Consider the following 25394-nt stretch of genomic DNA (forward strand, 5'->3'; position numbering starts at 1 on the left):
ATTAGGTCAGAGCCTAACGCAACTCCAAACACAAACTATGTTCTGCTGCAATTAATATTTAAAAAATACAAACACAAGTTGTCTGACTGAATTAAAATAATATATTAATTTATTTTTTTTATTTTATTTATCTTTGGCACTTCACACTACTTTATCATTATTGTTATCCAGGAAGCTATATTAAACTTTTTTTTTTGTAATAAATTAAGCAGAGAAAAATGTACAAGTAGTAGGCTACATAAAGGAAACAAAAGTAATTATCATAATAAACCAAAAAGAGCAACTTTCGCTGTGTATTATCTAACCAAAGAATTACGACTGCAAACATCCTAAGGAGATGAAGCAGCTGTGTGGACTTATAAAGCATACTGCCCAAAACGTTGTTTTGCTTGAGACAAAAATAGCTCGTCTATAAACATCAGTGTCAAGACAAAATGTGTAATATGTGCATAATCACTGAACATGCACTGAAACTCCTCCAAGTTTCCATAGATATTGCCAGGAAAAGTCTCACTTTTTTAGTTTTGGCAATGACAAACAATAAATATTTCTTTATCCATCAAAATGCCTTATTCTTGTCTATTTTTCATGTTGGCTTGTGTATAACTCTGGCAATATGGCTACATATTTGTCCTAAAATAACTCAAGAGTGTTTCAAAATGTGTGCTCAAATCAATTCAAAGCAGCTGGGTTTAAGAAACAGACTCCCCGACACCAGTCACGTCATTTCATTTTAATAGATCTCTATCATATACATACGGTACAATATGCTCAAGACAGATTTTATGGCACATCCATTTTTGTTGTACATTTTGCAGTCGCTGGTATTGCTGTGAGGCTACAGTTAAGTGACCAATAGAATCTGTTCCTTAGGTAGATACAGTAGGTGTATTGACCTCAGTGGGTAGGAATAAGGTTGCTACAGCAAAACACATGCACTGTCAGGTTATATATTCCACTAGGGGTGGTTCACACATCCAGTTACACAGACCGATACTTAAAGGGGCGATGTTATTATGTTCTATTGAAACCCCTTTGTTGTTGTTTTTGTTTTTGGAAAACGCTACAACAGTGGCTACCGTGATCCTGGAAGACTACTGGATCTACATGGTTTAGGTTTCACCCAGTAAACATTCACTTTGCACTTAAAGAACCGCCTTTATGCATCAGGATTTCTCTGGGTATGACATTATACATTATATTATATGTGTTTGTTTTTCAGCAATCAAAACTTAATTCAAACTCTGGGTTCAACCAAAACCTTGGATATCCAGTAGGAGTGAAGGACAATGGTGAGGAAGGAACTAGTATTCAGGTTTCTACCGCGATACAACTTTACTGCCAATACTACAGGTACAGAGTACTGCTAAGAGGTTATTCACATATGTACAGACTCTGCTGTGTAACAGCGCAGAGGGTTGACAAGTGAGTGTGCGATTTCTTTCTGAGTCTGCAGAGCATGTTAGAGATAGAAAAATAAAACAGTGATAGACTACAATATATTTGTGCCACCATAACACATAAGTGCTGCTGTCCATGGTCACCCTGTTGTTCGTCCTCATTTGAATGAAAACAGTCAGAACATCACTCTTTCAGTCAGTATAAAAAAAAAAGGATAAAAGGATTGTCTCAAAAAAATAATTTAAAAATTAATGATATTAAAAAAAACAAAACAGCATACAGTACAATATGTAACATGATACTTGAACTAACCCGCTCATCACCATTCCCTTTTATCAGCTTATCAGACAGTGATAAAGGTGGGTGTGTGAATGTGCACAGTCTGTAAATACAATAAATAGATGTGTTAAGAGCAGGGATGTGAGCACCTCCTTTACCTGTTTCCATACTTAATGTCTCTTATTTAAAAACACTCCAGAAGGTTAAAACGTCCCTGTAGTATCCCGTTTAATCTGCTGAAAGTGCTTCACATATTTGGCATGGCACCCAGTCTCCTCCTCCGAGACTTGTCGCGTCCCCAAAAGTGCAAGGGTGGCATTTTGAAATTTCTCTTGGTCATTCACCGCAAGTGTTAAACGACAGGAAACAGCACAAAAGGCAATGATAACGTGAACTCATGAATCAAAGGCTTAAGCAAGATGAAAGGAATAAGTGTGTAGTTGGAGGGTGGAGGAGTGTGGAGGCGCAGCAGATGATGGAGCAGCTATGCGCACTAGATGACCTGGCAGCAACTGTGCGGGGTCGGAGTACAGAGAAGACCCTCCTTGGGGCTTCTGTGGATGTTGACAGACAGAGTTTTGTCGCTCAGAGGCATCTGCAGTACCCTGTTCTTTATGTTCCTGTGGTTCTCCCTGGCCAGGTCCAGTTCTCCTAGCCTCAGGGTGCCTGTGCATGGGCCCTCCAGCAGCGGGTCTGCCAGCGCGTCTCCCAGCGGAGGCTGAGGGTGGTACAGGTTCCCCCTGGGTGAAGGGCCACCCAGGAGTGAGACCTTATCCAGGCTACCGGTTGAGCCGCCCATGCACATCCTCCACATTGGGCGGTCTTGGGTGTCACCGCCAACAACGTTAGTGCTGCCAACACTCCCTCCCCCTCCTCCCCCTGTCAGGTTGTGGAACTGAGAGCTCAGGCACAGGCTCATCAGTTTTAAGCTTTCCACCAGGCCGCTAGCAGCTTTGGCTGTGCCCTTGCCTTGGCCTGAACCTGATCCAGGACTAGCACAGTTGGAGGGACTGCCCTGCCCTGACCCCCGAGTCTCTCCATTCATTGTCCCTCGTTCACTCTTATTGTCCTGTCCACTTAAAATAGCAGAGTCTGGTTTGTGGCTTTCAGTGTCATCGTCACTAGTCTCTGGACTCGGAGTGAAAGCAGCAACCGGTGCTTTAATACCAGCAATTTTAGGTGAGGACAGAAGCGATAATGGTGACGGTATTCTAGAGTTCAAATTGAGACTGAGGCTGGGTTTGGGTGGGCCGAGTCCATGCAACTCGCTCTGCTCCTCCTCTTCCACTTCTTCTTTATCCTCCTCATGGATCTGGTTAAGAACAGGGGCACTCATACGGGACGTCAGCCGGTTACCAGAAGTAGATAAGGATGATGAGGAAGAGGAAGACGAGGCTTTGCAACGAAGCACCACCTGAGCAGGTAGTGTGGAGGGGGATAATTTGTCTTCACAACCTTCCTCCTCCTCATCTTCCTCCACACTGAAAAGACTGGGACTACGAGGTTTGCAGGAGCCGACTGAGGTCAGAGAGCCCAGCCTGAGGGGGTTTAAGTGAGGCTTTGCCAGAGGCCGGAGCCCCCTCTCCTGGTTTTGTCGAGCCGGCTGATGCTGGCTGAGTGCCAGGGTGTTGTTCTCCTGCCGTTGGCTGATGTCCAGCAGAGCTGTTTTAGGCCTGGGGCCTGTGTGGAGGCTCTCGGCACTGCGGGCTGGGGACTGTGGCCCTCCAGGGTGAGAGATGCTTGGACCTCCTAAGCCATCGCTGACATCCTGATGAACATCAACTCTGGTGGGCCAGGACTGCCTGTGAAGGGTTAAACACAACAACACCAGCTGCAGTAAGCCGAACAGAAACAAGTGCTGTGTCTCTTAGTTCTGACTCCCAGAAGTATTATGAGATCATAAAATATGTGCCTGTCAAAGAAATAAGAAAAGGGATTGGTTTGCTTGCATTTTGCAAAAATGTGGTAATATTTAAACTTCACAGCCAAACAATTACACCCTCAGAAGCTCCGCCCTGCAAATACTTTGATGAGCATTGACAGGAAAATTATTGAACAGCCTAATAACAAGCTATGCGGCGGAATCTGGAGAATCTGCTGCCTGTGGTTAAGTTAGTCTTAATAAGGGAGGTCACTTTAATGGCTTACATGCTTGTGATGCCATTTGTTGTAAGCCTGGAGGGAGAGAAGCCTGCAGATATCTTTGAAATGCACAAACGCGACCTACAGAATGCTAATTGCCAGTGATTGTGTTGTGTGGAATGCTGAAGTACAGAGATGGAGAGTTAAGCATTAACATGCACACGCACCAAGCTGTTACTGTTAGTCTGGTCCTAAACCATGATAAAAGAACACTGACACATCACTACGGCTCCAAATTTAACACATTTGTGAATATGTTGGCATGTTTGGAAAGAAATCTTTAAAGCAAATGCATACTGTTCTGCAACTGGCTCTTTTTAACGAGACGAATACATGATCATCTTATCTTAAACTAAACACGTTTTTTTTTTGTGTGAGCTGTTTCTCAATTCTTTTCCGTATGCACTCCAGTTGAATCCATGCAAAAGTCATCCTTGAAACACTGTTGAATCTTATGGATGAGTAAGCCTTCAAAGTGTTGGTGGGCAGATAATCCAAGTGTTGTTTTTTTGCCAGTTAGCTCACCAGTTTCCCCCTGTTTAAGGTTTTTATGCTAGGCTAGGCTAGGCTACCCTCCAGGGGCCTGAGGCATCCGATTTACTTCACTGCATCTCTAAAAGAGAAAAAAAAGCTTTTCCAAGAAAATTGGGCCATTCTTTTAACTAATAGTGACAATTTAGTTACAGTTTAGTCTCTATTGAAACATTCTTCATTCAGTCAAGAATGTTTTGTGAAGTTAGCAGGAACTCCGATTTTTTGTTTAATTAAAAAGGCATCATGTATTGCATACTAATCCGATTGTTGGAATGGCCACTTTGCACTTCTGTACACACGTCTACAGACATTTTGGGGGTGCACGCTATCGCTAACTTAATCAGTTTAAATAGGAAACTTGACAGCTACAAGGTTATTTACACAGTGGGAGTCCTATCTGATGTATATGGGATAAATTAAAAAAAAAGTGTGGTGTGTGTTGCGGCACACACGAATATATATACTAATATAATGACAGACTAAAAATCTGTAAATATACTTTTCGTATGTTTTGTTTTAGAATAACTTCCTATAATAATGAGCTACCGTAAAAGCTTTAAGGGTTAAAATTAGTTTCTACAATGAGTCCTTTTTTTGGTCAAATGAGAAGGCTATGTATAGGTCAAATTTGTAAACATTCTTTTCAATCTCCTACACGTGTGTGATTTAACATCTCTTAATCAGAAACATATCAACTGTTATCTGCTTTGTTTCCAGAGACATTTGACCTGCATCCTCTTATCTATTCTCAGTGTGTCTCCCAGTCTCTGCTGAAAAAGGCTCCAACTGACCATTTCCTGTCAAGCTTGTCTGCTGTAAACTGACAGAGTGCAGCACTGCAGTGCAGATGCAGCATTCTGTCTATCTTGAGACATGTTTGTGAATTTGTATTTGTTTTTGTGTGTACCTGAACTGGGCCTTGCTGGGGCTGGGCGATCGTGTCTGACTGTGCTGCTCCTTCTCTTGCCTGTCCCTCAGCATCCTCTCAGCCAGCAGGAAGTACGTAGCTGTGATGTGGTTGTACTGATTTGACTCCAGAGCCCTAGAATGACACAAGGTGAGTCAATGTAAATTCTAAATACAGTACACAGGTACAAACAGGGACGCACACACAGGAAAAACCCTGCCTGCGAGTCAAAGGGAAGTGACGGGTGTGGAGATTTAATTTGACATGGCAACAGCTCAGGATTTACTGCCAGCTGGCTGTTAATGGCAATTAAACCGCCGAGGACACTCAATTACTCTGAAGTTGGATTAGTGGACCATGGCAAATGTTCTGAGATTACAAAGTAAAGAATAGCTGCATGTTAATTTCTGTGTGTGAATCGTAGAAGGACACATACTCAGTTATGGTGTCTCGATCTGCTATGCCCCCAAGCACCATGCGCTGGATGATGGAGCTGTGCTCTTCTTCCGACAGGCTGCGATGCGACACCAATGGGGTGGATAGCTTGGTGGCAGGAGAGGGGTCGACACCTTGAAGCCACTCGTGACCCCCGATTTCGTCCAGGGTTGCTCGTTTCTTCGGGTCCCTCTGCAGCATGTGAGCTATAAGACTGGAGGGAGTCACAGTGGAAATTAGGATGATGGGAAAACTACAGAAAAATCAGCAAAAGAATCCCATTTGTACTCCCTAAAATGTATCCGGAAACCTTAAAAGACATTATCACTACAATAAGGCAAACATTGCAGAATCAAGAGCATTTGCACGTGGAGAAAGGTTAACAAAACTTGTCTGGAAGAGAAAACGAATAAAACTGGTAATGATTACCCAAACCGTCTGCGTTTATCAGTTTACACACTGACTCACTTGAACTTTGGCCCACTGTCATTGCCAAATTTGTAAACATGAAGCCTATCTTTAAAATGAGAAACTATTCCTACTGCTCCCTTTCAGTTTCACCTCTAAATGGTAAATGGGTTTGAGCTTGTATATAGTCTTTTACGCTGCATGTCACACCCATTCACACAGTCATAGCAGAGACCGCTCTGTAAAGTGACCATCAGAAATAAATAATCCCTTTCATACGCCTCAAATGAAGCAGCGGGAGCAATTGAAGGTTTAGTGTCTGCAGGAGCTGGGGATCCAACCCTCGAGCTTCCAGTTGAGAGACTACCTGTTTATTTGACCCGAATAAAGAGGGTCAAATAAACTTTTTGTCATTTGATCTACTTCCCCCATTCATTAGCCCTTTTAGATATACAACGTTAATGTGACAGAAACAGCCTCAACATGGAAGGAACAAAGACCAACATTGATAGTGACACCAGCGATTGTGTATGTAGAAGCCCAGCTACACTCACGTGATGCTATTTAAATATAAGCAAAGATCAAATCACCACAAAAAAAAATCACCTGTCAACAGCCTACCTCTTATATAATTCTGCAAAACAACCTATGCAACTTTAATATTTTTTTGCAGTCCAGCTACGTTACATGCAGCCTAACTAACTTCACTAGCTAAACAGCTAAATGTGCGTTTTTTTTTACTCAAGGCCACAGGGGGGAGTCCAGTGCCAGACATTAAAGTGCAAATATGCATCAAACAATGAAGTCATGTGTTTTTAAGGCAAGAGCCATCCAAATTGTTCTCAGCACCTAGTTTGCCCTGCTCTGCTTTGACGCATCGTTAAACCCTCACAATGTTAAAAATAGAGGGCTGATTTTAAAGGGTGCATTAGATACACTTAACGCTGCACTGCATCTCTGGTGAAGCAGCTGACTGCAGCAGCGAGTGAAAGCAGGACAACGAGGAGGAGCAGAAGAGAGGCCGCTCCTCTCTCTTCTGTCTCTTGTCTTCACACATCTATAAACATGAAATATGCAGTATCTGCAGAGTACTCCGTCCATCTGTGTGGTTCTGTGCTTGTGTGTGTTACTCACTCTCGGCATGCATGGGAGATGTGTGGAGGCACTGTGTATTTGCAGTCCATGATCATGGTGAGCGTCTCGCTGTCGTTAGTCTCCTGGAAGGGGGGCTGACCGCACACCAGCATGTAGAGGATAACCCCCAGACTCCAGATATCTGCAGCAATAAGCAGGAATGCAGTCAGTTCATAGAAGAAAAAATCATTATGTGAAAAAGGTTTAATGTTTTCAGTTTGATGGCCTCAGCAATGGAAAATAACACTGACAGACCAGCAGAGTGAAATGCATATGTTGTTTCTGCTTAGTGACCTAGATTAAATGAAAAAAAACAAAAAAAAAAACAAGAGCTGTTTTCCCTCCAGTTCAAATGAAGCATGAATAACCCTCGATCAAAGCCACTTCTGTACATATGAACTAGCGTAGGACACATCTGTCAAGCCAAAGATGACACTTTCACTGCAAGCTGCTGACGGCGCCATGCTCGAACACACGCTTGCACGCGCTCCCACATACAAACTCAGTCTAAGCAAAGTGGGTTAACGTGGTCATCCCCTGAAGCTTCATACAAATGCTAATTTTATGGAACAGTTCTCTCGGTCCAATCAGCCCTTTTTAAAAGAGCAACTTTTTGCTCTTGGCATTGTATGGCGCTCTGGTCAGCAGGATGGTCCACTGACACACTTTCAGCTGTCTGGCTATTAGCAGGGAGACAGTGACATTACAGCTTACTGCTCCGTAGTCAGTCTGTTGACCCCTTTTTAAGAACATCTCGAGAAAAATAACTGCAGGATTTTGGTCTTTACATTGAGGACATGTGGTGGTATCGATGCTAGCTTGCTCTTAGTGAAGCGGCGTGAACGTCAGAAAAAGTCACTTCACATTAGCAATCATATTTTGTTTGTTTTTTTTAACACTATGATGGAGTAAAAAAAAAAGCTTTAAACACACCACTGCTATTTGCCCCTTTCAAGCTTGTAGCAGACATGTTAGCAATATTTTAGCAATTGAGACCCAGAACCATTTGCTTTAACTCAGAGATACAATTCAGTTGCGAACTTTCTTTTTCCTCCAAAGTCTATTAAAGTGCTGTGACATTAAAGCCTTAAACTAACATCTCAAAGCAGCCTGCCGAGGCTAGAAGTTTGTGAGAGCAGTCAGGGTGAACTGAAAGACTCAATTTACACCCAAAACTATTAGCTTAATGACACTAAAAAGCTCTACAAAAAGTCTCTTTCTCTGTTGGTCTGTCACCATGAGCAACAGCAAATTACAAATTATCCTTCAATTAATGTTTCATCAAAAAAATACTGAAAATTGCAGCTTTAAAGATTTAAATTGTTGACATTTCAGTATTACAGCTCCTGTGTGGCACCCCTGTAGACGAAGCCATACACCTCATATCTTTTTGCTTTTTTTGTGACCAGGTTCATGGTGTCTTTGTGCAATAAAAAGTGCCACTCACATTGAATCTTTACAGCAGAAAATGTTAGGGGCTGTTTTATTCCTATTCGCCTGACATCCACCCAGTGGCAGTGATATCAAGCTTTAAGTACCTCTAGCCTACAGGAAAAAAATGTGCCAGTGATGGTCACTTCTGCTATTGTAGGTCATAAAAGGGAATCTGAATTAATTTCAGTCTGATACTTAACCATATAAAAACTCCTAACAGGGACTTTAACAGTGGAGTTTAAGTACTATGCGCCTACAGCTGCAGCCATTGTTGTGCAAAAAAACTGTTAATATGTCTCTTTAAGATGAAACTACTCAGGAGGCCAATAATACGTGTTCTCCTAAATATAGAACTAACCAGAAATGTAATATACCATGAATCAGATGACTCCTCTCTTAGGACTGAGCAGCAGACAGAACAATTACAACCACAACATCCCCTATGATTGTGTAACATGCAGTTGTTTCTCCCATAAACACGAAAAGCCAAAAACGGTTAATCCTCCCCAAACCCTGAGGATATGTCTTCCCATTTCTCCATGTGATTGCAGTTTGCGTGGCCACACTGAAGATTTCAATCTGGTGAAGAAAAAGTGCCAGTTTACTGTGGGTGGTGAGTATTTATTGCTCCGAGGCTGTGAAGGAGAGCATCATGCTGCTGATGGAGGGATCAAACTCTGCTGCAGTCCCCACCACCATCTTACCCCCTAGCAAACGTATCCTAGCAACCATGACCCTGCTCCCTCATTACTTGCGTCAGCCGTCCCCCGAACTTCCTTCCTCAATAACTTTATTTATAAACCAGATGGTTGACACATCTCTGGATTACAGAGTACATGTCACTGACAAAGAAGCGTCCCTTGAGCTAACCATGCAGGCGACTTATTGATGACAGCCGGGAGTGTAAACATCCCTTTCCTCCATCCTGAACTGCATTTTAAGAGCCATTGTTTCCCCGAGATAACCAACAACCACTCCCTTATGTTTCCACACTGTTAACCCCAAGCTGGTCCTTCGAGTTCAGCATCCGGGCCTGCTGATCATTATGTAACATGTTTTTTTTTTAAAAGATCTTCCACTTGTGCAGGTTCATTATGCACTAATACACTCTGAGTTATGCAAGTGCCCATGATATGTTCTTTGTAATTGCTATTAAGTAAGTCTCGCTTTTTTTTTTTTTTTTTAAGTGCAGCTTGTGCTTCTTGAAGAGGGAGCAGAGATCTATATTTAACTTTCCATTTACTGGAGACAAATAAGGAGCGAGCCCACACACTGCACCACATCAGAAAGCAAAAAAAGAGGCGAGCGTCTTTTCGTGGAACTTGTTAAGCAATCATCTGCTCCCAAAAGAGCACAAACATTCTTGCACCATGTCACATCCATCACATTGCCAGTGTAACTCACACAGCATGGTTTGTGTATTAGATCCTCCTCACTTTTGTTTACTCTCTGTTAGCGTTTAGCATGTATTTTCTCCAACGAAGATATATACAATTCTTTTTACACTTTAGTGAGAACTTATTGACAAAATATACAACAGATTAACCCTTGATGAAATTCCTCTTTATTGTAGGATATAGCCCTGATACCCAAGTAAAGGAGAATGATGAGACTTTGGATTCATAATAAAACTCAACTCTTTTGTCCATTCTTGCAGTTTAGTTTGTTTAATTCTGATAATCCAATGCAGGACTGAGTTCCGGCGCAACATTTCCCTCTCTTTTACGGATCATTTGTCATCTAAAAGTACTTTCAGCACTTCCTAAAAAGAGCTAAGAACTCTAAACAGGCCCAAGTCGAGAGAGAGAGCCGAGTGAGGACAGTCTCTTTATCTCTGCTACAAACTGGGCCGGCAGCCACCTGGCACATCACCAGCAAACCTCAGCACCTTCAGACTGTCAGCAAGTTCCTTGGCAGCGATGAGATCCTAGGCCATGTTACCTCAAAGCTCCACACGTCAGGCCTGCTCGCCTCCGTTCATCCTGTTCCACATCAAACTGCAATGCTGATAGAATCACACGACATTACCCCGACTGGGCGGATAATCCTTGCAATCAAAACATCATCATCACAGCTGAATGAACAATGGCAGACAGGCAGTACCAACACTCTGCAGGACAGAATACACACACACACACACACACACACACACACACACACACACACACACACACACACACACATGCATAAACAGAAAATGCCCACAAATGTCTGGTTTGTCATCTGGGTCAGGCGCTCAGACAGGCTTTACAGGGCAGCTGACGTCACACGTGCAGCTACTCACACAGTCACTCAATACAACACTAGCAGCTAAATTACAGCCACTATGATTACTCCTTTTCAGTACTTGGGTGCAGATCATGTGAATGGCACAAAAGAGACAGGGAGGGCCAAGGCAAACAGAAGAAAATAGCCACTGCAAATCCACTCAGTCAGAAAAATAGAGAATGTTTCTCCGTGCTCTGACGCAGTGGCCTCTGGGTGAACACATGGGACTGCTGATGCTTTTTTCTATGCTATTCTTTTTCCTTAAGTCCTCTCTTTACGCTTCTTTACCTTTTTCACCCAAAAACCTAAACACCTCTTTTCTTTTCTTTTTTGCCACAACAGCATTTTAATTTCAAATCTAAGCTGTGGCCTCAGGCAGAACTAGTTCACTTTAAACAGAACAGAATGGGATGCAGCTTAAAGGAAGGACGTGGTGATTCAGCTGAGGAAACACATTTTTGCCTGACTTGATGTCAGATTTTATTATACACTGAATGGCAGTAATTTTCAATGAACTCAGCGGCGGACAACAGCCAATGCAGGTAACAGACTGCAATTATTTATATAATGTTTCACCTATTTCCAAACAGCCAGGATATTCTCCACATCTAGTACTTACACCGTTCCTCTCCTCTAATCAGCACGCTAATAAAGCTACATGTATGTCATGTTGTCTGCAGGGTCCATCCAAAGTACTGTAGTTCATATTGTGTAATTGAAGTGCAAGCGGAGCTATCAGTATGCTGTATTTGCAGATAGAGAGCGTGTGAACGTAACAGCACAAGGCTGATTTATGGTAGAAAACAGCCTGTACCTGCTGCTGGGAACAACTACTGGACTTTGGACTTGGAGAGTCCCGTCTCAGTAAAGATGGATGCTTTAATATCTACCTAACAAATTATCAGCAAAGATATCTTGTCACAACATGACCCAGAACTCACTCGTACATTTATTTAAACTCACCCACAGCAGGAGCATCATACTCGTCCCCCAGAAGTATTTCAGGAGCCGAGTAGGCCAGTGAGCCACAGGACGTGTTGAGAGTTGTCCCAGGCTGAAAGCGGTTACTGAAGCCAAAGTCCGTAAGCTTGACGACACCTTGCTTCTCAAAAAACACCACATTCTCAGGCTTTAGGTCCCTGTGCACCACATGCAGCCGGTGGCAGTAGGAGATGGCGTGGACAATTTGGGCAAAGTAACACTTGGCCACCTTGAGGAGGAAAGACATTTTAATTTTTCAAATCAGTTAGATAGTTATTTCTGAGTTTGTAAGAAAGCTAACACAAGATGGACAACTATACAGACGTCAATGAAACCCTCTGGTCAATTTAAACCGCCTCTGTTTGGCATGTGAAATAAACACCAAGGAAAGATGCTAACTGCATAATTGCTTGTCAATAAGCATTCCTAGTTTATTCAAGAAGCACTACAGCTTCTTGCAGCTAGTTAGCTTAACCTAGAGAAGGGACAGGAAGCAGGAGGCAGCTCCTGGTTTGCCTGTCTCTCAGAAAAACAAACTTTGAAACTTGATGTTCTAAACTTTTTGTCTTATTACACATTAAAAAAAAAAAACATTTACTGTGAACATGATTGCTGTTTGGCAGGTTTCTGTCACCACTGAAAAGAGTAACGCTAGCCCATTTCCCTCTATTCTTTTTTTTTTTTTCAGTTTCTCTTCTGAGCGATGCTAGGTTGCTAACTGTCTCTGGTCTAAGCACATACTTAGTGGACAGAAATGATGGTATCGATTTTCTCCTCCACTTTTCAAAAACATCCTGAGTCATCGCAATCATAGTGAAGTAAACAACAGAGATGCGATGATACAAGCATCTTTTGTTCAAGAATTTCTCTTCTTTTTGTTTTACTGTACTCAACAAACCATGACAACTCTCACTTCAACATACTTGTTTTGATTATTGCTTTTTTGAAGAGTTAGTTTTTCTTCTTCACATCTTGTTTCACCTCCAAGTGTCTGGAGTATGTTAACTTTAGAACCAGTACATGATACATTTTCATAGTTTTGAAATACTATTCTAGTGTCACAAGATTTAATAATAATATGACCCTTCAGGAATCTATTTTATTCATTATCTCTTATGTAGGATAAACCCCTGACCCAACACCTGAAAACTTGAATCCATGCAACTGAAGTCCTCTCCTCTTCCCACAATGCCACTCACCTCTTCGGTGAGGCCTCCGTCATGCTTCATGATGCAGTCGTACATGTCTCCTCCGTCTCCCAGCTCCAGGATGAGGTAGAGCTTCGTGGCTGTGTCGATGACTTCGTACAGCCGCACCACGTTGGGGTGCTGCACCATCTTCATGCATCGCACCTCCTGGAAAAGATGGCCCCGTGCCACCGGGTCCAGCTTGGTCTTGTCTATCACTTTCACAGCAACCTAGAAGAGCAGCATAATGAGGAGGAGGAATGACAGACAACCTACAACAATCAGCAGCAACCGTTCCAAACTGCAGATGATGTCTATACTTTGAAATGTAACGTGCAGATACTTAAGATACTTATTTAATTACAAATATTCTCTATCTTGTGTTTAGCCTTGTCAAGTTGCCTTTTAACACCTCTAGGAACAACACTGAGACACCCATCTTTGGAATGTCTGACTATTTGGGAGAGGCTGTCATCTAAAAAAGACAAAATAAGTATGAGGAAGCCGAGTCACTGGCATCGGAGCATTCCACTGCATGTACAGACATGGACACGCATACCTTTTCCCCCGTGAAAACATGCCGCGCCAGTTTGACCACAGCAAAGTGTCCACGTCCCAGCGTCTTGTCCAGATCATACAGCCCGGCGATTTTCCCGTCACGATGACGTTTGAGCCCCGCCATTGGTGTTAGTGGACAGGGAGGGAGGAGCTTCTTTTTGTGCACCTGCTGATCTATGATCAGTTCTCCATATCCTTGTGAGATGGTTTAGGGCCTGGGGGTTCTGTTGCTACAAGACCCGCCTGTTTGTCTTTGTATGTCGAGGATTCCTAATATGATGGTTACGGAAAATATCCACAGAGCTTTTTTTTTTTCTTCTGCAACGTCGGCGCTCTTCTTAATTCAGTCCCATCCGCTGTGATCTGAGAATGACAAGGGTACAAAGCTTTAAAGGGAATCCAACACTCTGCATACTCATCTACACAATATATCACATCAATAAACAAATTCACTGCTTTGGTGGAAATCCTGCTAAATCTTCAGTCATGAGCCTGTCTGATAAACTGCTATTATATAAACTGCCTTATCTGCAGGTGAGTGCATCATTAAACAATCTAATTACATAAGCAGCACATGTTAGCACACTTACATTTGAAATAAAAAAACTAAATAAGAATTCAAGTCTGATAGATATTTAAAGGCGTTTCTCATTCACTAAATTGCTGGATACATTTTAAAAATTTGACCAGTTTTTTTTTTATGTTTGAAGGAAAATTCAGGGATCACAAAAATGTTTCAAGGGGATCATGAATGTTTGAAAAAATATCTTGTCAAACTTCAGCAAAGAGAAAAGATCGATGGATTAACTTTATTGACTTTCATTGTCGACCCATAGAATCAGAGAGCCATGGTCATGTCTGATACTGTACGTGTGTTTGAGTATTTTATTTGTCTCCAAAGATATGTTGTAATTTTAATAAAGAAAGTTTCCAAACTTTTTTTTTAAAGAAGCTGAAAAAAGCAGCTTCGGGAAAGGGAACATACAAAATGGTAGTTTTAAGATTTGGGCGCATTGTTAGTTTATACGTTGTTCTTTTATTCACTCAAAGATATAGATTTGTTAATCTGTACATTTTCAAACAAAGTGACATCTGCATTTACTTTGTCTATTTTGTGAGACACACAATAAAAACAAAAATAAACTCACTATCATAGCGACAAGCCATATTTTTTAGAACCTAAAAAACACATTTTTGAGGCATTTTTCTAGATTCATATATCATCCACATCATTACTGATTACTGTTATATTCAACTATCTATCAAAAGAGCTAACTTAACTTCAGTTAACTTTTTGGTAAATTATCGTCCCCTTGTTCCTCTGTTAAGGTTTTTTTTTCTTTTGTTTTGTTTTCATAATCAATGTTTGGTCTTCTGATATTTTCTTCCCTAAAGGGCTGAAAAAAGATCTTTGACTAATTCCTCCTGAATGCCACTGTGCTCACATGTCTGACCTTCTAATGTGTTCACCAGACGTTACTGTCGTCGCTGTACGTTGCTTCATTGCCCTGATTACGAAACAACGCCTCCGGGCCAGGCATGGCATTCCTCTTCCAGGAATCTACCTGCTTGCCAACAGCATAGACAAACGGCTAAAAAACCACACAATCCACAGGCCCAGAACATTCCAGCGAGGTGATCCTTGCCTAGGTGTGCCCCATGCACTTATCTACCAAGCAACAGGAAACCAAATAACTGTTGCCAGGAAACACACCTGTCAACACACCTAGATGCAGTTAGATGAAAAGATTAAAAGCAGACCATTTTACTGTCCATACTCTAATGACACTTTAGAAAACCTAAATCGCTCTTTGGGGTTTTTGTATGTGATCTTCAGTTAGAGAGGATTGTACCTGTGAGAAACGAGTGAGTCATTTTTCTTATAATAGGAGGCTGACATCTCAATCTGCCTCTGCTCTGTCTCGCTCTTTCGTGCACAAACAGCAATCTCAATTATATTGAACTCATTGCCTCACGCTGACAACATTGGCGCTATACGAAACATTGATTGAACACCAAAGTGTTGATATAGATGTGTTTTTAAAAAGCCATGAATTGAGACTCACAGAAACAAAAACACACTGTGCACACTTGCAGACAGTTCTGGCACATTACTCAGACTGCCCGGGCAGGTTAAATGAGACCAAAGTGCAGTCTAGTGATAAGTTGGGTCAAACTGGGATTTGCTTGCTTAAATCTAGACCTCCTTTTTTTTTTTTTACCTCAAGAGTGTTCACCTAATTTGTTTTAAAGGGGCAAAATGACAAGGCTCCAAGCTGCATTTGGTGTGAAAAACTGTTTGGTATTTTGATTCCATGGCCAGCGAGTCCTGGACCTGTCACACTGGAGTCATGAACACTTCAAGGTTGTGTAACTGTTCAAGGAGCCGTGGGGTGTATTGATTAACTAGGTGTAGTATGGTGTGTGTACACACAGACACACATATGAGGTCAAGGACCTGTTATGATAACTGCTCCACTCTAATAGCCCTGGATATACAGTAAGAGATATGAACGGGAGTTATCAAGCTGCTCTGTTGAACTGGAAAATCACTGACCACATTCGATTGATTAAGATGACATTGTGTTTCAAAAGTACCAAAGTTAGCAAACATTTGGTCTGCAGGTAGTGAGCCATTAAAATCCCTCTTCATGTAGTAAGTAAGTAAGTATTTAGTAGCCTTGATACAGTAAGAGAATGGCTTTGAATAGTTCAGGAAATGTGATCAGTGAAACCAGATCTTATCAATTCAGCCTAATAATCCTTCTTAAAGATTATTTTACACATGCCTTCAATTACCCAAAATATAAAAAAGCAGAGGTTGATGGAAAGCCTGCCACATACTAGCATCACTGTGATCCTGCTGACTTGTGTTTATAATCTCAGTGAACTTTCAATCCCTGAAAAGATCCAGTCCACTGTAAATGAATATTTCTACGATTCAATGGAAATATGTCAGAAATGTATGTAAATCACTTAATGATATTACAGTGAGGCCCCAGGAGGTGTAGTATGATGTGTTTAGTTCGCAGTTATTGTTAGACTAGCCCGATAAGGATTGGATAACATGAGGACGTCAATGTAACCTCGCTGTGTGCAGTATAGTAGCACATGGAAACTTACATCAAACATATTAAAGGATTGTTGTGTTCATGCAGGGCTGACCAGTCTACACCAATTGTATTTCTCTGCAACAGCGCTACTGCACACCCCCTGTGCTGTCAACATGCCTGCTGGCCGCATCCACAACAACATGACAGTACAGAGCAGCCTGCGTCAGCAGCACGCATAAAGCAGTGAAGACCAGGACAGCACCATAATACGCACCTCGAAGGATGCGCATCCGAGTCAAGTCCCCTGCTGAAATCTGAAGGAGTCCGGCTGTTAAGTTGACACACATTAGGTTTACTACGCGGGCCCGCACCATCAGCCTGCAAGCCCTACATCAGTCCTACTTACCAGAGAGCAATCTGAAGCAGCGCCACTCGTCCTGTTTGTTCCCTTTAAAGCTGCGAGAGGGTGCGGGGCTGTGCGCGGCGAGCTGCGGGTCTCAGCGAGGATGAGATCCTCCAGAGTCCGGATCAACACACGGTGCCTTGTGACAGAAACCCGGCCAAAGCTATTTCCAATGAGTCCCCGTGTAAGTCTGTCACACTGTCAACTCAGCCTCCCTCTTTCTCTCTATTGCGCTTTCAAATGTGTCAAGCATACGGCTGTAGCAGGGAATAACAGGAAGTTTACCTTTCAATATAAAAGCACAAGATGGCAATATCAGTTTAAGTGAATAAAATTGTTAGCTTTAAGAGAATGTGATGCTTTCATTTGTTTGTTATTTAAACAGTTTTAAAATGAGCAAGTCATTGTCTTTGGTACTTTAAAATTGAGTTGAACTTTTTCTTATTAATTGAGTTTTACCAAAAATGTTGACGTAACTTTACTTGAATTTCCCTCTGGATCAATAAAGTATCTATCTATCTATCTATCTGTCTATCTATCTATCTATCTATCTATCTATCTATCTATCTATCTATCTATCTATCTATCTATCTAAAACACAATTACAGATAGGCCTTTTTATCTACTCAGTACACAAATGTTTCAACTCATTTTCTAGATATTTTGGTCCTTCGATGTCAAAGGCTGAAGGAAATTGGCATCGTTATTTGTGTGTTTATTTTACCTTTATGTTAAACAATTATAAGGATTTCGATATGAAAAAAAGCTTTTAGATGTATTCATCCTAAATGAAGAGGCAGGCGGACGTCAATACAGAACTAGCCTTCAATAAGCACAACTTGAACTTTTGACAAATGTTCAATTCCACAAGTTACATGTGTGTGTTCAATACACATCTTTAAGAACCTGATGTGGACATTTTCAAGGATCCCTGAAAATTTCCACATCAGATAATCTGTATATAATGCCATACCGAATAAGAAATAGATTTGCTTCATGTGACGTGCTTCTATTTTGAAGGAAGCGTGACCTGTTTCCGGTTTTGTTCCTCGTGGTTGTCAACTCTTATTATCACTGCGCATTGATGCTATTCATCTCTGACGTCAGAACTACGCTAATAGAGAAGCGTGTTTATCAGGCCCCATGACAATAATACACAATATTCCCTGTTTTACACATATTTGCCCGGCATGTGTTCGTCTTTGGACCATACTTTAAGGCCTTTCATAAAAAAACACTTATTGTGGATGAAAGATAACTTTGTGTGTGTATAGTAGCTCAGGCTAGAATCGAACAATGGGTCATTATCAGCTTCTACAGCTTAGGCCTAAATCTACAGAAAACCAGGCAAAGCTCACAGACTGCTTAGTACTTAACCCTTATTCATCTCGTCTCTGAAGCTACTGGAAGGTAGGATTGGTCAGGAGGTGTGATGGACTTTTATTCCTGCCGTCTTCATACAACCAGCTGGGCAAAGTTCAAGTGTCTTGTTATGTAATATTTACAGGCTCGTCTCTGACAGTCTGTTTGTCCCAGCATGTTGTCGACCTCTCAGTGAAGACTTGTTTATGAGCAGCAAGCTTCGTGAGCTCTATTTTTAATGTTTTAATCATTGGTTTCAAGTGAATACATGTGATAGAGGTACCCTACTGTTTGGTGATACAGCAATGGTTGTTTTTTTTCCTTTTTTCTAATAAACCAAAAATAAATAAATGAAAAATGGCTGCAAACTGTTTAGCGTAATTCAATCTGTACGGACTTTTCTTTATGTTCAAAAGACTCCAATCAACCGGAGTGAACGTGAAAATGAAACATGCACAAAGAAAAAGGCAAGAGTCCATTAGTATGTCACACTGCCATCTAGTGGAGGTGTCAATGTCCATGCACAACAAACTACAGAACCCTTTTAAAATGCTCTATATAAATTGTACAAAACACACACACACACACACACACACACCCCGTTTAAATGGTGCCAGATCTGTAGAAAGTGGATTCTAAATAAATCTGAAACTCGTCCCAATAGAAGGCACAGGTCAAAGACGAACGTGCAGAGCCAAGTTGTTAAATATGATTTCATTTAGTAAACTCAGAGAACAAGCCTCGTGGATCTGTTTGGGAGCTGCAGAGTTTCAGAAACAATTACAGTGCTTGATATTGTAAGACCTGTACCCGCTTGAGTCTAAGAGCTGTAGTCGAGGGTTTCATGAAGTAAGCAGGGTCTCCCCAGGCAAACAGGTTCTAGGTGACTGTTCAGATAAGAACCCCTATGACGACAACAGCATTAAGGATTGTTATGCACCCGACATAACGCAGCCGGGGCCCGGGCCCGTAGGAGAACGCCTGGTGGACGGGCCTTTGGGGACCAGCACGAACGGACGACACGGCCTGTCCTCCTGTGGACCCACCATCCACAGAGGAAAGCGTAGGGTTTGGCGGGGCGGGGGCCTCGGCGACCCGAACACATCATGGTGTGTCAATGTGTAAAATTCAGAGGACTTTTGGTAGCTATACTAAGACTATTTAAATGTACGTTTCTTTTATTAAACTTGCTGCAAGCACAAACTTTTATAACTTAGGCCTCCTGCTTGTTGAACAGAGCAACAGAATCCCTCACATTTATAAGTGGAGAACTCAAATTAAATATGCACTGTGGAGATTTGGAAGTGAAATTTGAAATTTGCAATAGTGAAACAATTCTGTGCTATATTTTCTCAACGAAATACACAAGTGTTATTCAAAGGGGAAAAAGTTTCTGAGGAACAGTCTGAAGCTAAAAAGCTACCAGGAGAGTTCCGGTTTCACCGATGCAGGCCACCGCTACAACTTCTATAGCATTTTATATTCAGAGTTCCAGGGACAAATTTTTATCTCTGAAGTCAGGTTGTGTAAAGTTGTGAACATTTACCACAGAATAGGAACATTCTGTTCCTAACCCATCCTAACCCAGGAATAGACATTAACATGCATTTTATTGAGGTGTGGTTGACCTCATTACAAAGTAAAACAAGTTGTATGGGATTTCTGAAATTGATTTGCCTACAAGATGTCTTATAAATCATGTACCCACTTGTGTCTCAGTATTCTTCACATGCCGAGACAAATTAGATCAGCAGATTAAGAGCCTTAAAATGTGGCTGGATGAACCTGCAGAGAAAAGCACTTGTAGACACTCCCTGAAAGAAACAACTCCAGACTACACATTGAACACTGCAGACCCAAAACACTATAGTGTAGTATATGTATGCATCAGCATCCATTACATGCCGTTTCCTAACAGTACATTCTATGTATTCATGACACCAGAAGCTGACTTTTCCTCCACATGTTGCTGAGTGGACAAAGAGAGAAGACACAGATGAACAATTGAACAAGAGATTTATTTTGTGAAACTTTTCACTTCTTTGCTGCCTCCTTCTGCAGCTTCTTCACCTCGTGCTTGATGATCTTGTTCCTCTGTGGATTGAAATTAATGGATTAGTTAAACAATTAATAAAGACTAGACAAATGAAAGTATCATCTGAGGACTTGTGCTGTGTCAAATTTTCAATTGCATCCCAATAGTGATAATCTACAACCACATTTTCTTAAATTCTTACCCACTGGCACAATTAAATCCAACAGACCCATCATTAATTCATATTTGCAGCATCTGCATTAGTGGGCCATTTTTTAATTTTTACTTTTTTATCTGCATTTATAGACCTGCCAAGCTCCAACTGTGGGTAGATTCCCTGCCTGCTAAGTAGTTTACATACCAGAGGACTATCTAAATGTACAATAACATGAAATCTGTTTGTGTAGCTGCTGCTCATCAGACTGTTGTGGGGCGCTCCGATTTGAAAAACAAGAACTCAGAAAAAATGTAACCGAAGAAACAGAATCTGGGGAAAAAAACTCGACGTTGATTTCCCAGAGCCCTCGAAGTTTCCAAATCAAATGAATTGTACTAAACAGCTGTGAGTAAGGTTACTCAGTGTTGTTGGCCTACTGCTGTAGCATTAATAAACCTGCTCGATGATGTGAATCACTTACCATCCTCTTGGCCTTCATCACCTTGTAGCGGTCAAAGTCAGACATTTTGGCCCTCTGCAAGTCAACAGTAAGGATACAATGAGGGAAAAGACCAAACACTTTGACAGCTACTTTATCAACACAGTTCAGTTTATTGACGTGTAACTCGGTAATAAGAACCGGATCAGAGTTCAGTTTGATCATACAGAACAAACATGTTCAGAGGTAAGAAAAACTGTCTTAATTAAGTGCAGTAAGCATCTCAGACGTTTCTCCATTTAAACTAACAATGCATCCAATATTTAATATTTTTATCAAATTACCTGCATCACGTTTAGTGCAGTTACCCAATTCACTTCCTTGATATCACTGAAAACATGTCATATTCTGTCAGACTGAATCATCAGTGTAAAGCCACACACAATGAGCTGTACAGTTTTTGACCTCCCATCACAAAAGAAAGGCACAAAATACTTCATGTCATTTCAGCCCTGGTTCTTTTTCAGCAGAGCGTTCATGTCTTTTATCGTATTTTTTCTTCTCTTGATTCAGAACGGTTCTATGAAATGTCACTGTAGGATTCTTGAGACGCATTCAATCTGTGAGAATATCTGTGACGAAGGACTGTTCTGAAACTTTCCAACACACTGTTTGGCCACATAGCTTCCTCTGTGAAAACAAGTCATGGAGACCCTGCTAAATGATGTGAAGAAATGTATTTCTATCAGCAGTTTGAAAAACAAACTGAAATATCTGCTTAAGGATAATTATGCCTTTCTACTCATCTTATATTACTGCGTGTGTGCTCTGTTATATTTTACTTCTAGTGAAGTTTTAATAATGTGCAGATGTAAACCAGCTCTAAGGTAACTCACAATGCATCAAAAGGAAACATTTATGTTTAATATTGTTCATAGCAGTTTACAATTGCATCATAAAAAGGAGCTTAGCCTCCACTGGCGTGAAAAATCACAATACTGCCCCACCTCCAGCTACTTTCACAGAAACTAAAGTTATTGGCTTGTAAACGTTTCCTGTGTAAAAAAAACATTTCATCTGTTCTACCTGTACTGAACACAAGTATCAACAATTGAGACAGTGTATTATCAGTATAACATGACACTAATAACATGCTGCGTCATTAATACTCTTATATTTACATTTGATTCATGACAAACTTTGCTTTTACCTTCTGTTTCGCCTCGATCTTCTTGGCCCAGCTGCTTTGTGCCCACTTCTCGTTGACTCCGGCCTTCTCCCAGGCTCTCCTCACAAACTTCTGGCGAGCACTGTCAATCATCAAACGCAGTATGTAGGGATGGTATAAGCAGCATCAACCCTCCTTCATCTTAGAAAACTACAGTATTTTAGTTCTAATAAAATGAGTCACTGTATTGCTCCCTGAACTCTAACGGTTTGTTTATTTGGTGATATGATCACAGGCAAGGTTTAATTCTTTAACATAAGATCTACGTCGTTCAAAGTTACCTTCACTTGGATACATTACTGAAGTCCAGCCTGACCACGCATCAGTCTTAGTTTACAATGAGAGACAATTCTGAACTTTTGCTTTTCATTCATATTTTCATTACAGGTGGTGTAAACTCCAGCAATAGAGAAGAGGGTTTCAGTTCCATCATGTGAGTGGAAAAGGGAAAACCTGAACTTATAAATTCAAATAAGGGTTAAAAAGCATCCTCATGTATGACTGAATTAACCCACCTGTGGGGTACTTTGATGACATAGTCTGTGAGCTGCATGCACTTGAAGGGCATTGACTGCCTCTTCACGCCTGTGCAGGGGCCATCAACAAGAGCCTGAAAAGATCGCAACACATGATACAATTACCACCAAGAAGTCAAACATGAGTTGACAACGGATTAAACGATCCTGAGGAACACTTACCCTGTTTTGGTCAATAACATCTACAATGGCCACCAGCTTGCCAGCATGGGGTCCAAAAGAGATGTAGGCAACACGGCCGATCTCAATGAAGCGTTTGAACACCTACAACACAACATCAGAAATAACCAGGATTAGAATCAGTGCTGCCAGGTCCGCTTGTTTTAAGCGACTTTGGGCTTGTTTTTTTTTTTGGCTTGCTTTGCTCCCTGTCTAAATACCTACTGATTCGTTCCCAGCTCTCCACAAAAAGCAACACAAACAATAATTAGTTTGTCCTTTTCCAGGACCCCTCTAGTATATACAACCCTGTTTTCTTGGTTACCATGATCACCCATTCCAGCACCCTCACAGCTACACCTGACAGAGCGACAATGCCCGCGAATGAGAGGGGAAAATCTATTTTTAAAAAGTGGGAGACAAAAACTAGACCACCTCAGTGTTGAACCAGAAAGCTAACGTTTTCAAGCAAAATGTAAAGTCAATGACCGTGTACTGTTGACAAAACGGTAAATGTCATTTTATCAACAACTCCAGGCTATCCAGTCATGCCAATCTCACAAAATCAAGATTTTCATGAACTGTGGTCATCCGGCTCATTCTTTCCAGTAATAATTCACGGGAAGTTTTTGAGGAGAAGAAACTTTTAGACTGCATTTTGAGAGCAGAGATGATTAAGTGAAAAGGTTGATTACATTTAAGACATAATGTGCTTAAATGCACAACAGCAAAAAAACAATTGCTAAGTAGCTTACACATGTGCGTGAACATTTTGATTTGGGCTGGTTATATATCATCTATTAGAAGAGCTACGTCGCTTGTGTTTATGCTTATTTCCATAGACCTGGTTACTTATTTCTCTGGCAACACTGATTAAAAAAAGAGACACATCTATCAACAATACCTATAGTACATTAATCAGTCAGTTTTACAGTTATAGATACAGTCGGCTAAAAACAGCCCTCGCGCTTATCTTTGCAAACCCAGAGCTGCTAGCTTTGACTAGCTAGCATCATCTAGCTAGCGGCTGCTTAGATCTACCGCCGACAGAAACATAATTATATTTAACGATGTAAAGCCAAAATATATTAAAATTAATTGACCTCCCGGCAGCATTGTCATAGTATGCCCTGTCAGGGCCTTACATGTGGCGTTAACAGTTATCGGCCCTAAGCCTGACGAACCACGTTGTGGTTAGCAGACAGACTCCCGTAGAGAATTAAAACTTAAAAAATGTTAACATTCACGCATGCCACACATCTCACATACGCCTTTTTATGTGTTAGCTACACTAATGACACCCTTTGGTCCAGTAATATTGCATACATTAAAAGGAATTCGACTGAGAAATGCTACAACTCTCATGGCGAACTCACCATGATGGCAGTCCGGGAGCAGAAAGGACGTCAGCGCTTCCGCCCAGCGCACATACGGCTTCCGCTTAAGTTATACGCATGCGCAATGGATCAACGCGAAATAAATGTGCATAAAACGTTTATTATGTTTATTAATCATTTCAGAGTTTCGACAAAGTCATCTTGATTTGTTTAACAACGTGTACTCTGCAGATGGAAAACACACTTTCTCTTCACATTAATACAAAATGCAAAATTTTAGCATAGGAGCACAACAGTAAACGAAGTTTAACAACATGTGGTTTCTTCTTCAAAATGTTGTTTCTATTCGGAGATGGGATTTGTTACAATTGATTTGAATTCTATGTTTTTACCTATTTGGTAGACTACCAGTGTTTAACACAGGTATGTGAATGGGCTACTTGTTTCCTATGTTTTTTTGTTGCCGACAAAACATGCCAATACATTATTTTAAATACAAATTAACGTTGGAACAGAAAAAAAGAAAAGAAATTGTGGTAGCCTATCAAGCTGTTTGAAATCATTGTTTTCTGGCTGTTTCTTGAATCAAACTCAAAACTAAATAAGACTGAGCTATTAAGGTTGTAGCTCCTAAACTTTGGAAAGTTCTCACACTAGGACTATGGATACTGTGAATACCTAAAAAACAGATAAAGACACACTGTTTTTGACATGCCTTTGTTTAATTTGGCGTGCTGTAAGGTCCTATAGTTAAAGATTAACACAAAAGAAAAAGTCAACTGAATTTGACCATGACGAAGAGAAAACTGTCAGGGGCTGCGTTGACTCCTTTGGAACATGTTCACCATGTCTCATCAGTGGAAATAATCGTTAATAGTTATCTGTAGATTGAAGAAATGTTCAGTCGAATGTGAGTAGCTTAGCTCATTTGTAGAATATATTTTATATATAAATTAGTGTTAACTGTACTAAAGCAGTTGAACTGTCGAGTCAAACAGACTTGTTTAGTCCTACATA

The 25394-nt window shown here is 41.1% G+C and overlaps 2 protein-coding genes across 2 annotated transcripts; both read right to left on the reverse strand.

The window, feature by feature from the left end:
* Positions 1-718: 718 nt before the first annotated feature.
* On the reverse strand, positions 719-17380 carry LOC306839565 (SNF-related serine/threonine-protein kinase-like). The gene is made up of 8 exons (XM_079368327.1): positions 17128-17380; positions 13670-14031; positions 13123-13341; positions 11906-12152; positions 7241-7382; positions 5700-5912; positions 5264-5398; positions 719-3482 (listed from the first exon to the last, which is right to left on the reverse strand). Exons 2-8 carry the CDS (start codon positions 13790-13792, stop codon positions 2174-2176), a joined length of 2388 nt encoding a protein of 795 aa, XP_079224453.1. The 5' UTR covers positions 13793-14031; positions 17128-17380; the 3' UTR covers positions 719-2173.
* A 3105-nt stretch (positions 17381-20485) lies between these two features.
* Positions 20486-24505, reverse strand: rpl14 (ribosomal protein L14). The gene is made up of 6 exons (XM_079368911.1): positions 24417-24505; positions 23044-23145; positions 22861-22955; positions 22328-22427; positions 21160-21213; positions 20486-20580 (listed from the first exon to the last, which is right to left on the reverse strand). Exons 1-6 carry the CDS (start codon positions 24417-24419, stop codon positions 20521-20523), a joined length of 414 nt encoding a protein of 137 aa, XP_079225037.1. The 5' UTR covers positions 24420-24505; the 3' UTR covers positions 20486-20520.
* Between the last annotated feature and the right edge of the window lie 889 nt (positions 24506-25394).

Source organism: Symphodus melops (assembly GCF_947650265.1).
Source record: "Symphodus melops genome assembly, chromosome: 18".
NCBI classification, from domain to species: Eukaryota; Metazoa; Chordata; class Actinopteri; order Labriformes; family Labridae; genus Symphodus; species Symphodus melops.

Bases quoted from the DNA above. Each gene is read 5' to 3' on its own strand.
- LOC306839565 (XM_079368327.1), bottom strand. From the start codon at position 13,792: ATGGCGGGGCTCAAACGTCATCGTGACGGGAAAATCGCCGGGCTGTAT. The intron at 7,383-11,905 runs GTGAGTTTAAAT...TTATTGCTGCAG, and splicing joins GTATGATGCTCCTGCTGTGG to ATATCTGGAGTCTGGGGGTT. The intron at 5,913-7,240 runs GTGAGTAACACA...GACTCCCTCCAG, and splicing joins ATCTCCCATGCATGCCGAGA to TCTTATAGCTCACATGCTGC.
- rpl14 (XM_079368911.1), bottom strand. The intron at 22,956-23,043 runs GTAAGTGTTCCT...CGATCTTTTCAG, and splicing joins ATGTTATTGACCAAAACAGG to GCTCTTGTTGATGGCCCCTG. The intron at 20,581-21,159 runs GTAAGTGATTCA...TTCAATCCACAG, and splicing joins TGATGAAGGCCAAGAGGATG to AGGAACAAGATCATCAAGCA.